At 38.4% G+C, this 13995-nt stretch overlaps 4 protein-coding genes across 4 annotated transcripts; 3 read left to right on the top strand and 1 right to left on the bottom strand.

The window, feature by feature from the left end:
- Positions 1-1510: 1510 nt before the first annotated feature.
- On the top strand, positions 1511-4701 carry IPP1 (isopentenyl diphosphate isomerase 1). The gene is made up of 6 exons (XM_068461529.2): positions 1511-1948; positions 2928-2983; positions 3367-3458; positions 3712-3814; positions 3909-4046; positions 4220-4701. Exons 1-6 carry the CDS (start codon positions 1725-1727, stop codon positions 4471-4473), a joined length of 867 nt encoding a protein of 288 aa, XP_068317630.2. The 5' UTR covers positions 1511-1724; the 3' UTR covers positions 4474-4701.
- A 1803-nt stretch (positions 4702-6504) lies between these two features.
- Positions 6505-8672, top strand: LOC137723130 (putative 4-hydroxy-4-methyl-2-oxoglutarate aldolase 2). Its single transcript, XM_068462299.2, has 2 exons — positions 6505-6647; positions 7898-8672. The coding sequence occupies exon 2, from the start codon at positions 7911-7913 to the stop codon at positions 8409-8411; it is 501 nt and encodes a 166-aa protein (XP_068318400.1). The 5' UTR covers positions 6505-6647; positions 7898-7910; the 3' UTR covers positions 8412-8672.
- Positions 8661-10523, bottom strand: LOC137722230 (Putative adipose-regulatory protein (Seipin)). Its single transcript, XM_068461187.2, has 2 exons — positions 9847-10523; positions 8661-9490 (listed from the first exon to the last, which is right to left on the bottom strand). Exons 1-2 carry the CDS (start codon positions 10471-10473, stop codon positions 8735-8737), a joined length of 1383 nt encoding a protein of 460 aa, XP_068317288.2. The 5' UTR covers positions 10474-10523; the 3' UTR covers positions 8661-8734.
- A 948-nt stretch (positions 10524-11471) lies between these two features.
- On the top strand, positions 11472-13819 carry LOC137723805 (putative pentatricopeptide repeat-containing protein At3g49142). Its single transcript, XM_068462997.2, has one exon. The coding sequence runs from the start codon at positions 11616-11618 to the stop codon at positions 13623-13625; it is 2010 nt and encodes a 669-aa protein (XP_068319098.2). The 5' UTR covers positions 11472-11615; the 3' UTR covers positions 13626-13819.
- Positions 13820-13995: the final 176 nt, after the last annotated feature.

Below are 13995 nucleotides of genomic sequence, written 5' to 3'. Positions count from 1 at the left end.
ATTATATAATTAAACTGAAAGAATTCGAATCAATTACTAAATACATGATGAACTACATTCGAAAATTAATAAAAATTACATGTAGAATTTTATTTTCTATCAAAAGCTACCTGGACTTCAGCCTAGGATAACCCTTAATGTGGCTATGTGTTTGTTGGTTCTCAACATTACCCCAAGAAAACACCATCGCAACGTCCAACTGAAAATGCAAACAAATTTGGCTCATTTGACTTAAGCCGGGATGACAAAGTTGACCAAGGCACGCGAGGTTGGTGGTGGTATCCAATTAAATGAGCTGTTTTTTGGTGACTTGGCAAATTCATGGGAGCTTATATTAAGAAATAAAATAAAATAAAATAAAAGATAAAACAATCAAATTAACTACATTACACTATACTTAAAGCCCTTCAACAAACTAAAATTGAACCCCTAATGTTTGTAAGTATATGTATTATTAATATTGATTTGATTAATTGGTATCGTAAACATGAATAAACGAGAGGTTAACAAGAGACGATTGTTTGATCATATAATGGAGAGAATTTTTAGTGTGTTTGGAACACGAATGGTAGACCACGTGTCATTATATAAATAGTTGGATATGTTTATTAAAAAGTTAATAATTTTAAAAAATAAAACTTACCACCACTTATATAAAAACACGTAATATACTACTCATATTTCGATCGCAATAAAAAATTTATTCGGATAATCAAGAAGCCACATCAGTCAAAGATACCCGGTTGGAACTTGGCTGGTCAATCTTGGCCAATTCCATCACACTTTGCATACCAATACCGTAGTTCTGACTTTATTAGTTTAGTGTATGCATAGTGTAATAGGGCTCAACCATCATCCGCTCCCACTCCAGGATGTAGTTACTCGTTGCCCACGTTTTTAATAAGATTAATTATTATCAAATCTTCTCCTCTTTTATTTTACAGTTGGATGATATTTTTTTTATTTATAAATAAAATATATTTCGTTATGTGCAACACTTCATTGTTTAAATAAAAAAGAATAAAGAAAGAAACTTACATGCAATTAATATAATAAGTGATAATATCTAAAATTTATCACACTACGATGATTTTTTACTTTTTTTACCTCAACACTTGAATATTTGTTACATACATTTTTTGGACGTGTGAAGGCAACAATTAGAAAATGACTTGTATAAAGATTTTTTCTTCTTTCAATGAATTGCATTATCTTAAAATTGGCGATAACTTTCCTAAAAAATAAGGAGGCCATAAGATTTTCCTTAAAAAAATATGAAACACATAAAATCTTAAGAAGTAAAACCTTAAATCATGAGCCATGAATCCATGATCACACAAAATAAATGGAGAGCTATTTACCAGAAAAAGAAAAAACAAAAGGTGATAGGAAGGAATTAAACTAAATACTATATTCAGAATATCATTTTATTTGTGCGATTTTTATCATATTTGCTGCTCAATTTTTTTTCAAAATATAGATATTTCAAATTTACGACAAGAAATTTCATATGACGAATAGTGAACTTTTATCAGAACTAAATAAGATTCGAATGTATAAGACAAAAATATTGCATAAGAACCGTAAGTTCTAAAGGGATATATTCAATTAAGATTTTAAAAAATTTTAAATAGGACAAAAATATTTAATAGGAGTCAGTTTCCTATTGAGATTTACGACGGAGACTGACTTGTTCTATATATTCGCTGTTCTGTTCCATTCCGATGAGTCTCACCACTACTCGCCTTCTCCACACAATCTCCTTCTTCCCCAAATCTCCTCTTCCTCTCTTCCCATCCGCTGCGACTCGAATCTCTTCCTTCTCCAAGCCCTCCACATTCCCCTCCCTCTCCGCCAGGCTATCCCTCTCTTTTCACATCTCCACCATGGCCGACGCTCCCGACGCCGGCATGGACGCCGTCCAGCGCCGCCTCATGTTCGAAGACGAGTAAGTACCTCCCTCCCCACTTTGTCCCTGCGTTTTCTTTTATTTTTGAGCGGTTAGGTTGATCTGTTTGTCATTTGGTCTTTTTATTTTTCTGCTCGGGAAACACCGGAACAGTAAATAAAATGAAATTCATAGGCTTTTTCTATTCTGTTTCCTAAATTCTAGCTATTTATTTCAAATTTATTTTCTGTTGATTGTTATGTTGTGGTCTGTTTGGTTGCTCAGAATTTGGAACAGATGAGTAACGAATAATTTGTCAAAGGTAAGCTGTGATCGTGAGTTAATTTTCTTTGTGAACACTCCAGTTTCTAGTTGACCAAACAGAGCACAACATAGTGGAGAGGAAAATATAATTAGAAAGACACAAATGTATGCACAGGCTGAGCTCTCATCTGAGCCAATGATACTTAGAGCTCGAGTTTTTGTTCGATTTAAAGGAGGCTACATCTGATCTGAAATCCCGAATTGGTTAGGAAGTAAGAACTGAAACAACCATTTATTGCTTTCCCCTTTAGTTTCTGCGTCTTGCCGAAAACATTTGAATATGAGAATACCAATCAGCTGTGATACTTGTTCATTCCGCAACGGATTGGAATTTAGCTAGGGAGGTTGGGATGGAATAGGAATATTATTAGCTCAACATGCTAAGTAATTCCACAACACTCAATTTTGAATTCCATTCTAGATTGGCTTTAGTACTACCAGTCATAACTACCCACGGCGGATTTTCATATTTTGGAAATAACGTTTAGGGCGTAATGTAATGTGCACAACCGGTCTTTATTATGCGAAAATTATCACTAGAGAAAGAAGGGGCAACTCCCCCCACTGAGCATCGGTTGTCTCTTCCATCCGTTCAATTGGTGCTGCCCCTTGTCCTTGTCCTTTACGATTTTAACCTTTGATATTCACTCCAATGTATATTCAGGTGTTTGTCACTCCCTGGAGCTGACAATCTATTTTATTCAAATTTCTGCAGATGTATTCTGGTGGATGAGAATGATCGTGTTGTAGGTCACGACACCAAGTACAATTGTAAGTAATTTTGCTTGCATTAACCTTCTCATTGCGAGATTTCAGCGTCATAAATTTGTTATTTTTAGAAATTAATATTCTGTTTCGATAGTTTAGGACTTGAAGTTTTATGCCTTCATGCCATGGCTTATGATGTGGTACTTGATAAACCGTTCTAGGACATCTAGTAATTTGATTTGAGTAAGATAGAAGTTCCGAGGGAAGAATTTTTTGTCTCCTATTTAAATTTATTGCAAAGAAAACCCATAGTAAAGGATCATATTTCCTTGGAGCTTGAATGTACTTGGTAATAATGCCTGCTCTATACATGTTGATACAACTCTTGTGTTCTTTCTTGTACAACTGTTGGTTTCTCAAGTTTTAATTTATTCTGTGAACTGCAGGTCACTTGATGGAAAAGATCGAATCTGAAAATTTGCTTCACAGAGCTTTCAGTGTCTTTTTGTTTAACTCAAAGCATGAGTTGCTTCTTCAGGTATTTTTCTTGGATCATGCTAATTGAAAGTCACAGTGGTGGCAGCGTTCAGTTGAGAGTGGTATTTCCCAAGATGTTCCATGGTAGAAGGGTGTATCCCGAGGATCTTGAGTAATAATAATAGAATATGAAGAGCGGATGACTGTGTTTTGCTATTGATGGCATTGATTGTTCGTTTGATATTTGTGGATAATTTCTTTATAACAATTGTTAATTATAGTGTTTGACATACTCATTGTCTTTCTGTGCACAGCAACGTTCTGCAACCAAGGTAACATTTCCACTTGTGTGGACAAACACCTGTTGCAGCCATCCGCTGTACCGTGAATCCGAGCTTATTGATGAGAACTCTCTTGGTATATTTCTCTGTTTATCTTACCCTTCAGAGTCAATTTTACTTGTCCTATTGTGACTTAGTCTATCAGTTTTTTATCTCCATTTTGTTTCCAGGGGTAAGAAACGCTGCTCAAAGGAAGCTTTTGGATGAACTCGGTATTCCTGCTGAAGATGTGCCAGTTGATCAGTTTATCCCGTTGGGTCGCATGCTGTACAAGGCACCTTCTGATGGCAAGTGGGGAGAACATGAACGTAATATTCCAACTCGAGTTACTGTACATTGTTTACTATTACGTATTTGCAGTTGATTACCGTCTCTTCACTGTCCAAGATGCATTTGTTAGACTGGTCGTGATGATTGAACAAATTGTCTTGTTTCAGCTTTTTGATATTTACCCTGTGTGTGTATTATGTTTTGTTTGCAGTTGATTACCTTCTCTTCACTGTACGAGATGTTAATGTGCATCCGAACCCTGATGAGGTAGCTGATATCAAGTACGTAAACCAGGAGCAGCTGAAAGAGCTGTTGAGGAAGGCAGATGCCGGGGAGGAAGGTCTGAAGCTGTCGCCTTGGTTCAGGCTCGTTGTGGACAACTTCTTGTTCAAGTGGTGGGACCATGTTGAGAAAAACACCATCAAGGAAGCTGCTGACATGAAAACCATCCACAGGTTGACTTAAATCGAGTCTGCTGGGAAACTTTGATTGTGGTTTTATTATACTTGGTGTTTTTTCCCGTTCCAATAAGTTTGGACTCATAAGGCGTTCCCACAAGCGGGCATTTTGTTGTTGTTGTTACTTGATTTAGTTCGGTTCTTTCTTGACTGAAACAAGTTTGTTAAATGCCGTGGTTTTGTAATTTAGAACTGATGAATCAATAAGAAACTTTTCGCCTCTTTCGTCATGAAACAGGTTCACAAATTTCTTTTCTGCATGTTTGTCTCGGCAGGGCAAGAACTTGCTATTTAGTCCTGCGAAAATGCCACGGTGCCAGTATTCCATGCCATCGTACAGCATTATGTATTTAAACTTTTACACGTGTTAGTGCACAATTGGTTCGGATACCACGGTTGTGGACTTCAATCACAAGTTGCCAGCATTAGAGCACTCCCTTGTGTTAAAGGGACCTCACATCCCACATCGGCTGGAGCAACAAAGTCACCGCTCTTTATATTGACTAAGGAGGGGCGCAAACAGCACCTTGGGGTGCTGGGCTGGGATATACACGTGTACCTCAACCCTAAACCATGCCCCGATTATACGGGTCAACCTGTAAGGGGTCTTTATCCGGTGTTTCCCCCGTGCGGTTAAAAAAATGAAACAACGACGCCTCGCGCTGTATATTCCCGCGTCGATAAAAAGCCCTCGAGAGGTTCGAAGGTGGTACCGCCGACGCCTGTTGTTCGTCCTCTCTTGGCTTTCCCAGGTGTCTCGCGGTGCTTGTTGTCCTCACCTCTCGTGGCACCCCGGCCTATTTTTATTCTCTCGCTTCTTATTTTTTGCTATGAGATAGGAGAGATTATAGAGTGTCATTTTAATGGAGTTCCCTCAGCATTTCTTTTTCTTTTCCTTAGCATTTTTTTCTCTTTTCATACACACACTTGTCTGAACGGCTAAATTTGTTGAAAGTTTATGATGAAAGCCTTGTAAAGTTATATCTCGATAATTGTATGGATGTCTTTTGTGTGAAACTTCACATGTATTGAGTTTCAACTGTCTTACAAATTTTGGCAAGGCTGAAATTGTCTTCATCAACTATGCATATTTAGTTGTCCAATTATGTAATTTCAATCTTTCTATCTCATTCGTCATGGGATACATCACGTTAATATGTCAGCAGCACCATAATGGTTTACCTGGTATAATTAATTGTTAATAATATGACTATGCAGGTGTGAACATAGATCCTCTTTTCAGAACTAAAAGCCACCTATGATGTGCTCCACTTGTTATATCAACCACAATTTAATTAAAATTTAATAATAACACAGATTCTTTGCGTTGAATACTTCACCAAACTTTCTTTAGCATTTTCCTTTTGTTTTTACCTTTTGGATTTATTGTGTAGATTCATCAAGTTTATTTCTTTCTTTCAAAGGAGTCATCTCCCCAAAACTATAATATATCTTTCCAAATAATCTCACTAAATAAGGGGAAAAAAAATTAGGAAGATTTAACAAAACACTTCTGGTACGGTTTATTTTTAACGAAAAACCACATTTATACATTTTTCTGGTACTATTCACTATACCTTTAAAAATGGTTTTTCATTAAAACAGAAGTTTTTTTGGACTTTTCATTAGTTTTTCTAGAAAAATGTTTGACAACTTTGAGTTTTAGTGATAAAGATAAATAAAAGGTAAAGTAAATAATATTAAGATTAACTTTTTAGTATAAAAATATGATTTTTCTTTAAAGTAATCAGTACCGAAAATTTTTTGTTAAAATTCCTAAAACAAAACTCAACTAGTGTAAAAGAAGAGAAAAATCCTCTTCGAATAAATAATGAAGGAAAACAAACAAGGGAAAAAAAAACAACAGATGAAAAAGACTGTATCTTGCACGCGTTTTACAACCTTTATGTGGTGAATGCTAATCCTATTTATTATCATTAGATGAAATTAAATTTTGAGATTTATACTTATTTCCTAAACGAATTTTGAAATTCACAATCATTTAACTGTTATAAATATGATGGTACAAATGCTTCCTAAAACAGATCAGATTTTCTCTCCCCCTCAAAGCTTCTTGCTTTTCCTTCCTCTTCCGAGAGAGACGCAGACACAGACACCCACAGTCATAACTCACAAGTGAACTGCTCAGCTGCGTTCCGGTGTCCTGCTCCATCGTTCCAGGTATCAACTTTTCATATTAGCCGCCGGATTTCATCTCCTCTCTTGTCTTGATTCGTCTGATTTGGTTATCCGATTGATCAAAATTGGTGTCAAATTCCAATTTCTTGCATTTCTCTGGCATACAGGCCGACCCAATATGAAAATTAATCAACTTTTTCTTTTTCTGTATTGATTTGGATCATTGGGTCGGGTGTCTTGCTTGGATTTGTATGAAAATTAGATTAAAACCAGCTTCTGCGATTAATAATTTAATGAATGATTAATAGAGTTAAGATTTCTGATTAATCTTGTTAGTTCTGAATATGTATAATGATGCGAACAACATAGAGATCTAATCCTTGCGTGTGTTTATGTGGATGAGGTTTGGTGTTTTTTTTTTTTTCCCGAGTTCAGAAGGCATGTGAACTTATGAAAATTTGTATATGATTAATCGTAATTAGTTTTAACTTTTATTAGGAGGTTGAGATTTGTAATATATTGTGCAGTTTTCTGTAATTTGAGTGAATCCAAACATGTAAGATTTACAAATCTTCTCTGCCTTCTGTATTCTTGAAAATGGCGACTCAATACAAAATGCTGCTGGTTTCAATTGTTTTCGGACTTGGAAAACCATGTCTGAGCTGGGGGAAAACGATGTTAGCGTAATTTATTCAAAGAGTAGTATGCATCCTATATTTGAATTCTTGAAAATGTTGATACTTTGTTAGGTGATCATCTCGGGGGTCCTATTTGTTCCGTATATTTTCCTTTTTTTGCTGTGACTGGTCATTGTTGTTTGTTGCAAATGAAATGAGTAAACCATTTTGAGCTTTTGAATTTTCTCATGTTGAAGGGAATTCTGCAGTGGTCCTCAGCTCTACAAAATGTTTTTTTTTTTTTGACACTCATAGTTGAAGCGAAGATAATTGGATTATGGCAGCGTGTGACTTGAAATATTGATGGGGTTTTAAACTATCCGTATCATGATTTTAATTTGCACAACTCCATTTCAAGCGCCGATTCTACTACTGATGCTTCGGTTGATCTTAGTGTGTGCAAGACTAATATTGCAATCTTTGCATTGTAACCACTTTATGTCTCATATAAAGCATACTTCTGTAACATTTAGTGTTTGGGATTCTTATATTTTCATTTCTTCCATCAAATCTCTCATGACATCCTCTACGTGCTTTGCCATAACGTTTCCCGTGAAACCTTCTATAAGTTGCCTGTTGTCAGTCTAACACATCGACCCTTGTCTTGTCCTGAAGCTGCTGGGAACAAATGGCCTTGGTTACAACTGCTGAAGTTTGCGACGCTCACTCGCAGTTGATTGGAAGTGGTGATCTTCGGGTGCTTGAGCCAGTATTCCAGAGATATGGCCGGCGACAGGTCTTCTCTGGACAAATAGTTACCTTAAAGGTATTTGAAGACAATGTTCTTGTTCGTGGGTTTCTCGAGGAGAAAGGAAACGGCAGAGTACTTGTTGTGGATGGGGGTGGAAGCAAGCGGTGCGCAATATTGGGAGGCAACCCTGTAGTCCAAGCTCAGAACAACGGATGGGCAGGGATAGTGGTCAATGGCTGTATAAGAGATGTCGACGAGATTGAAGGCTGTGACATCGGCGTGAGAGCTCTTGCATCCCATCCCATGAAAGCCAACAAGAAAGGGATTGGAGAGAAACAGGTACCGATAACCATTGCCGGGACAAGAATCTGTGACGGAGAATGGCTTTATGCCGACACCGATGGAATTCTGATCTCTCGTACCGAATTATCTGTCTAAACCTTAAACAAAGACCCTTCGAAAGGAAAATTTGTTTCCTGCAAACTGTTGTCCTGCAACGGTTGCAGAAAGATTTTCTCCTTCCGAAGACGAGTAGTATTCGCAGCACGAAATCTATGTCTTTCTTTCTTTCAGTTGCTAAGCTGTTGTACCTTTGCCTCATTTTCCAACTGTCTACTGTATTGAGCAACATTACACGATATCGAACTCTTAACTATGTTTTAGTTGGTTTATCAATAATGATAATAATTTGATCAGTAACTTAGTCATGTGCATTAACACAAGGCAACAAGTACATAATTTTTTACATGGTTTACATCGCCTTATAAACAGACCGATTCCGAGTCCCCGACTTCCTCAGGAGCAGCAACACTTGCATCGTCTCTTGTAATGCTGATTGTTGAGGGTCCAGATGAGCCGACAGTTTCTGGCAAATTCAAATCCCCACGTTGCAAGTAGATTGCCTTTCTTTTGCTTCTGCTTCGTTGCCATTTTCTTAGCAGCTCTTGAACATCCTCGCTCTCGTCATCTCTAGATATGGCTCGTGATCCCCTAGCACGTTGCCTCCGCTCTGCAGAGGATGATTCTCTTTTACTGCTATAACTCGGGACCTCAGCGACGTCCCCTGCTGCTGGGGTTGCGGCAGTACTGGCACTGATCGTCGTCATTGGAAAGAAGAGCGGCCTGCACCAAATCATGAGAAGTACGAGGAACATAACATAAATGTATAGAGAGGTCCAGACGTAGAATGTCCACTTCCAGCTGCGCACCAATTGTTTAGTCCAAGGCAGCTGGGAGTTCATCACAATTTCAGCTTCGTACAACTGTGGAATGTACGAGGTTCCGGCCCTTGGAATTAAAGTTACTCTTATGGCTTGAGTTCTTGGATAATGCCCTTCCTTGTTCTTGATTATTTGGACCGTTAACTTCTGGGTTTCACCAGAGATTCCTAGCAGCAGAGGAACTCCCATCAGAAATGTTCGTGTGAGTCGAACCGGGAGGCTTCTAAATCGCAGCATGCAGGGCTGGCTTGATCTTGTAATCACATCACCGTTCACTGACAATTGTTCTGCACTCAACTGATGGCCATATCACCAATTAGTTAATTAATTAGTAACAAACAATAATTTTAGTCAAATTATGACCAATCTCATGTAATGTAACACTAGTCAGGCTTTTCCCCCCCAAACTTTCAAATGTCGATTTCCCCTCTAGAATTTTATTTCGACCAATTTTCCCCTAAACTATTATAAACGACCAATTTCTCATACTGTCATGTTATTTAATTGTGGTAGCGAGATACAAATTCAAGGAGAAATCGGTGAAATACACAATAGCCTCGACGAACATATGCACGGACGAACGTCTTGGACAGACAACTTTTTGATGTAACACATCTAATAAGTTAATAACTGAGAGATGGATAAATAGATACCTGAAAGACACCAATGTCCCTATTGAAATCAGATTCAGGCATCAAAAGCACCAAAGAGACATAAAAAGTGTGTCCAACAGGAATTCCCCTCACATGCTTCCTAGAATATGAACTCTTATGTCGGTAAATATCATCAGCAGAACCAAATGCAAAGACAGCCGTCGGATGAGGCTCCGTGTAATCGAAGTGCAGCTGCTCCCTGACGAACACCGGCTCCTCCACCCAAAGATTCACCAACCCAATTCCGAAAAGAGCGGATAAAAGCAAAACCATGACCAAAAACATGCAGACATAAGCGGCCCCGAGAAGCCCGAATCCGATCTTCTTGAGGAGGAGGGCGCTGCCGTAGGTGATGGTGGAGGGGACCTGCTGGACGACAGATTCGACGGTTTCTTTGGCCTCCTCGGCTTGGTGGTAGGACTCGGAAGCGGCGGACAGGAGGGAGAAAATGGGAGCGGAGAGAGTGGTAAAGCAGTTGTAAATCAAGTCGATTTGTAAAGACGCAAGCTTTGAGAACCAATCTGTTGGTTTTGGTAAGCCATATTCATCATCTTCATCAAATATTGGTGTCTCTGGCGGCAGCCGCGGTGGGTCGGTGATTGTTGAGTTGGGGTAAGTAGCTTCCATGTCCTTTGAGTCTCTGACACTGAGAGAGAGAGTGTGAGAGTGCTGTCGTAGCTTAGCCAAGCCAAACATAGCAAGAGGCAGAGCTCCAGGTGTGTAATGTGCATGAAAGGAAAAGACGCGACGTGGAAGTGTGGCTGTTTGAGGGGTTGACATCTGTTCTGTTCTGTTGTAGCTTAGCTTTATATATTAATTTTTAGAAGGTGGTGCTTCTTTACACACTTGTTCATTTATCTTTTAATTTTTTTTAATTTATATGATCTGACAGTTATAATTTAGTGTTTTGTAAATATGATGTGATTTTTAAACATAATTTTTAGCTTTGGTCCATTTATGTTTAATTTTAAACATCAATTTTGTTTGATTCATTCGATTCAACAATTATATATAAAATAGAATGTGCGTAACTAAGGTTTTCCATAATAAGCCGAAAAATTTAAGAGTAAATCCAATATGTTGAACTCATATAGTAATCACACTCATAGACTGACAAATTTGAGTGTAATTCTAATATATCGACCTCATGAGTTCAATATATTAAACTGATGAATTCGTATACTGAATTCATGAAGAGTTCGGTATACTAAATTCATGATTGTGATGCGTTACTATTTACTAAATTCATGTTAGTAACATAAAAAATTGGTAAGAACGATATATGTACTTTGCAAATTCATTTTCAGTAGGGTTTGGTGTTTAGTGATATTTTTATTTACCTTTAAGTAAGAGTTTTTATATTCGATTCTTACTGATTTCACTCTCTTTATCAACTAACAATCTAATTCATGATTTCACTATGTCTAACAACTAACCATCTAATTCATTAACTCTTTCTACTAGAGATCAAATCTTCTACACTCAAAATAAATGTGATCTTTCTATGACCACAATCATTGATATATATTAAATTTTGAAAAAAAAATTAAAAAAAAAAAATTCTACTGTTGAAAAAAAAAAAAAGATAGAAAAAGAAAACCATAGTCAGCAACGGATCTGCATATACGAACAGTTTCACTGAAGGAAGCGACAGAGTTGATCAAACGACAACGTTTCGACTCTCCCTTGCTTCATCTTCTTCGCGAGACGTCTCGCCGCCGACTCTGCTTCTGAAACATTTGAAATTACGAGACCCGCGTAATTAGCACATGATAATCTCCCTGATTAAGCAATGCAACAACCTTTCGTCCCTCAAAGCCGTACACGCCGCCGTCCTCAGAACCCATGACCTCCACCTCAACCTCTTCCTCTGCACCAACCTTATCGCCCACTACGCCTCTCTAGGCTCCCCCTCTCACGCTTACACCCTCTTCTCCGCCGTCTCCTCCGCCTCCGACGTCTTTCTCTGGAATGTCATGATCAGAGGTTTCGTCGACAATGGCCTGTATAACAAAGCCATTGCTCTGTACAGTAAAATGTGGGACGTGGGTGTTAGACCCGATCATTTTACTTTCCCTTTTGTGATTAAGGCTTGTGGGTTTGCTCGTGATTGGAGATTGGGTAAGAAGGTTCATGGAGATGTGATTGAATGTGGGTATGCATTAGATGTGTTTGTAGGTAATGCACTTATCGGTTTGTATGGGAAATTTGGGCAGGTTGAAACTGCACGGAAGGTGTTTTATAAAATTCCCCAGAGAAATGTGGTTTCTTGGAGTTCGATGATTGGGGTGTACGCGCAAAATGGGTGCTTTGAGGATGGGTGGGAATCTTTTTTAATGATGTTGAATGAGAAAATTACACCCAACAGGGCTTCCGTTTTGAACGCGATGGCATGTGTTTTTCAAGAGAATGATGCTGGTGAGGTTTGTGGAGTTGTGACCGGTAATGGACTTGATTTGGACCGTTCAGTTCAAAATGCTGCAATGCAAATGTATGCACGGTGCGGAAGAATGGATATTGCTCAGGTGTTTTTCGATAGGATCAGTGATAAGGACTTGGTGTCTTGGTCATCCATGATCGAAGCATATGCGCAAGCTGATTTGCCTCTTGAAGCTGTTGAGCTATTTAAAGAGATGAGAGAGCAAGGGGTTCTCCCTGATTTGGTGGCACTTCTAAGTGTTGTTCGCGCTTGTTCAAGTTTAGCATCGTTTCAGCAAGCGCGTTGGATTCATGGACTTGTTATTCGTAGCTTTTTCAGCAATTGCATTGCGCTTGAAACTTCTATAGTTGATCTATATGTTAAATGCGGAAGTTTGATGTATGCTAGAAGGGTTTTTGATGAGATGCAAGAAAGAAATATAATCTCGTGGAGCACCATGATTTCAGGATATGGGATGCACGGTCATGGAAGAGAAGCAGTTGACCTCTTTCATCAGATGAAGGCTCTTATAATACCAGACCACATTGCGTTTCTATCAGTGCTGTCAGCCTGTAGTCATGGTGGGTTGATTGCCGAGGGATGGGACTGCTTTAATTCCATGAGTAGGGATTTTCATGTCACACCAAGGCCCGAACATTATGCATGTATGGTTGATCTTTTGGGACGAGCTGGTCGACTGGATGAAGCCTTTGAGTTCATTGAGAGAATGCCGGTAAGGCCAGATGCTGGTGTATGGGGATCACTTCTCGGAGCATGCAGAATTCATTCATATACAGAACTGGCTAAAATTGCTGCTGGACATTTATTCGAATTGGATGCAGGGAACCCAGGGCGATATGTTCTAATGTCCAATATTTATGCATCTTCTGGGAAACAGAAAGATGCTGATGAGATTAGAGATTTAATGAAACAAAGAGGGTTGAGGAAAGTGGCTGGTCACACCAGTATAGAGATTAAGAACAAGGTCTACACATTTGTGGCGGGAGATCATTCGCATGCTCAATCGGATTTGATCTATATGGAGCTGGAGAAATTGATAAACAGGATTCGACAAGAAGGGTACAAGCCGGATTTGAACTTTGTGCTGCATGATGTGGAGGAAGAGATGAAGGAGAAAATGCTGTATGCGCATAGTGAGAAGCTTGCAATAGTTTTCGGACTGTTGAATTTAGGACCGGAAAGTGTGATCAGAATAAAGAAGAATTTGAGAGTTTGTGGGGATTGTCATACAGCTTCCAAGTTTATCTCCAAGGTTACAGGAAGGGAAATTGTAATGAGAGATGCTCATAGATTCCACCATTTCAAGGATGGTGCATGTTCTTGTGGGGATTATTGGTGAACATAAACTCGTTAGCTTAACAAGTTGTGTTCATGTCAACCCGTTAAGAAAGTAGTAGTTGTAGGGAGTAAATTCTTTGGTTTAGTTACATAAAAATACTATACTTGTTTAATGTTTACTTAGCGTTGGAAGGCAAACCTAAGCTTAGCGAGGTTGGCTTAAACGTACGTTAATAGAGGAGGAATTATTACTCATTGTTTTGGATTATATAGGAAAAGCAAACCAGCTTCTCAAGATTTGTGGCTAGCCATTAGCATAACAAATCCCACGCTTAAGTCTCGAACTCCTAAAACATAACTATTACATTATCGAAAAAGAAATGCTAAAGCTTCCTATTTTATAATGTTCACACAAAAATTAACGTTAATCA

Source organism: Pyrus communis, chromosome 4 (genome assembly GCF_041283825.1).
Source record: "Pyrus communis isolate YQ-2024b chromosome 4, ASM4128382v1, whole genome shotgun sequence".
In the NCBI taxonomy this organism is placed as follows: domain Eukaryota; kingdom Viridiplantae; phylum Streptophyta; class Magnoliopsida; order Rosales; family Rosaceae; genus Pyrus; species Pyrus communis.
The sequence above is the reverse complement of the archived record's forward strand: the minus strand, read 5'-3'. Positions and strand labels throughout refer to the sequence as shown.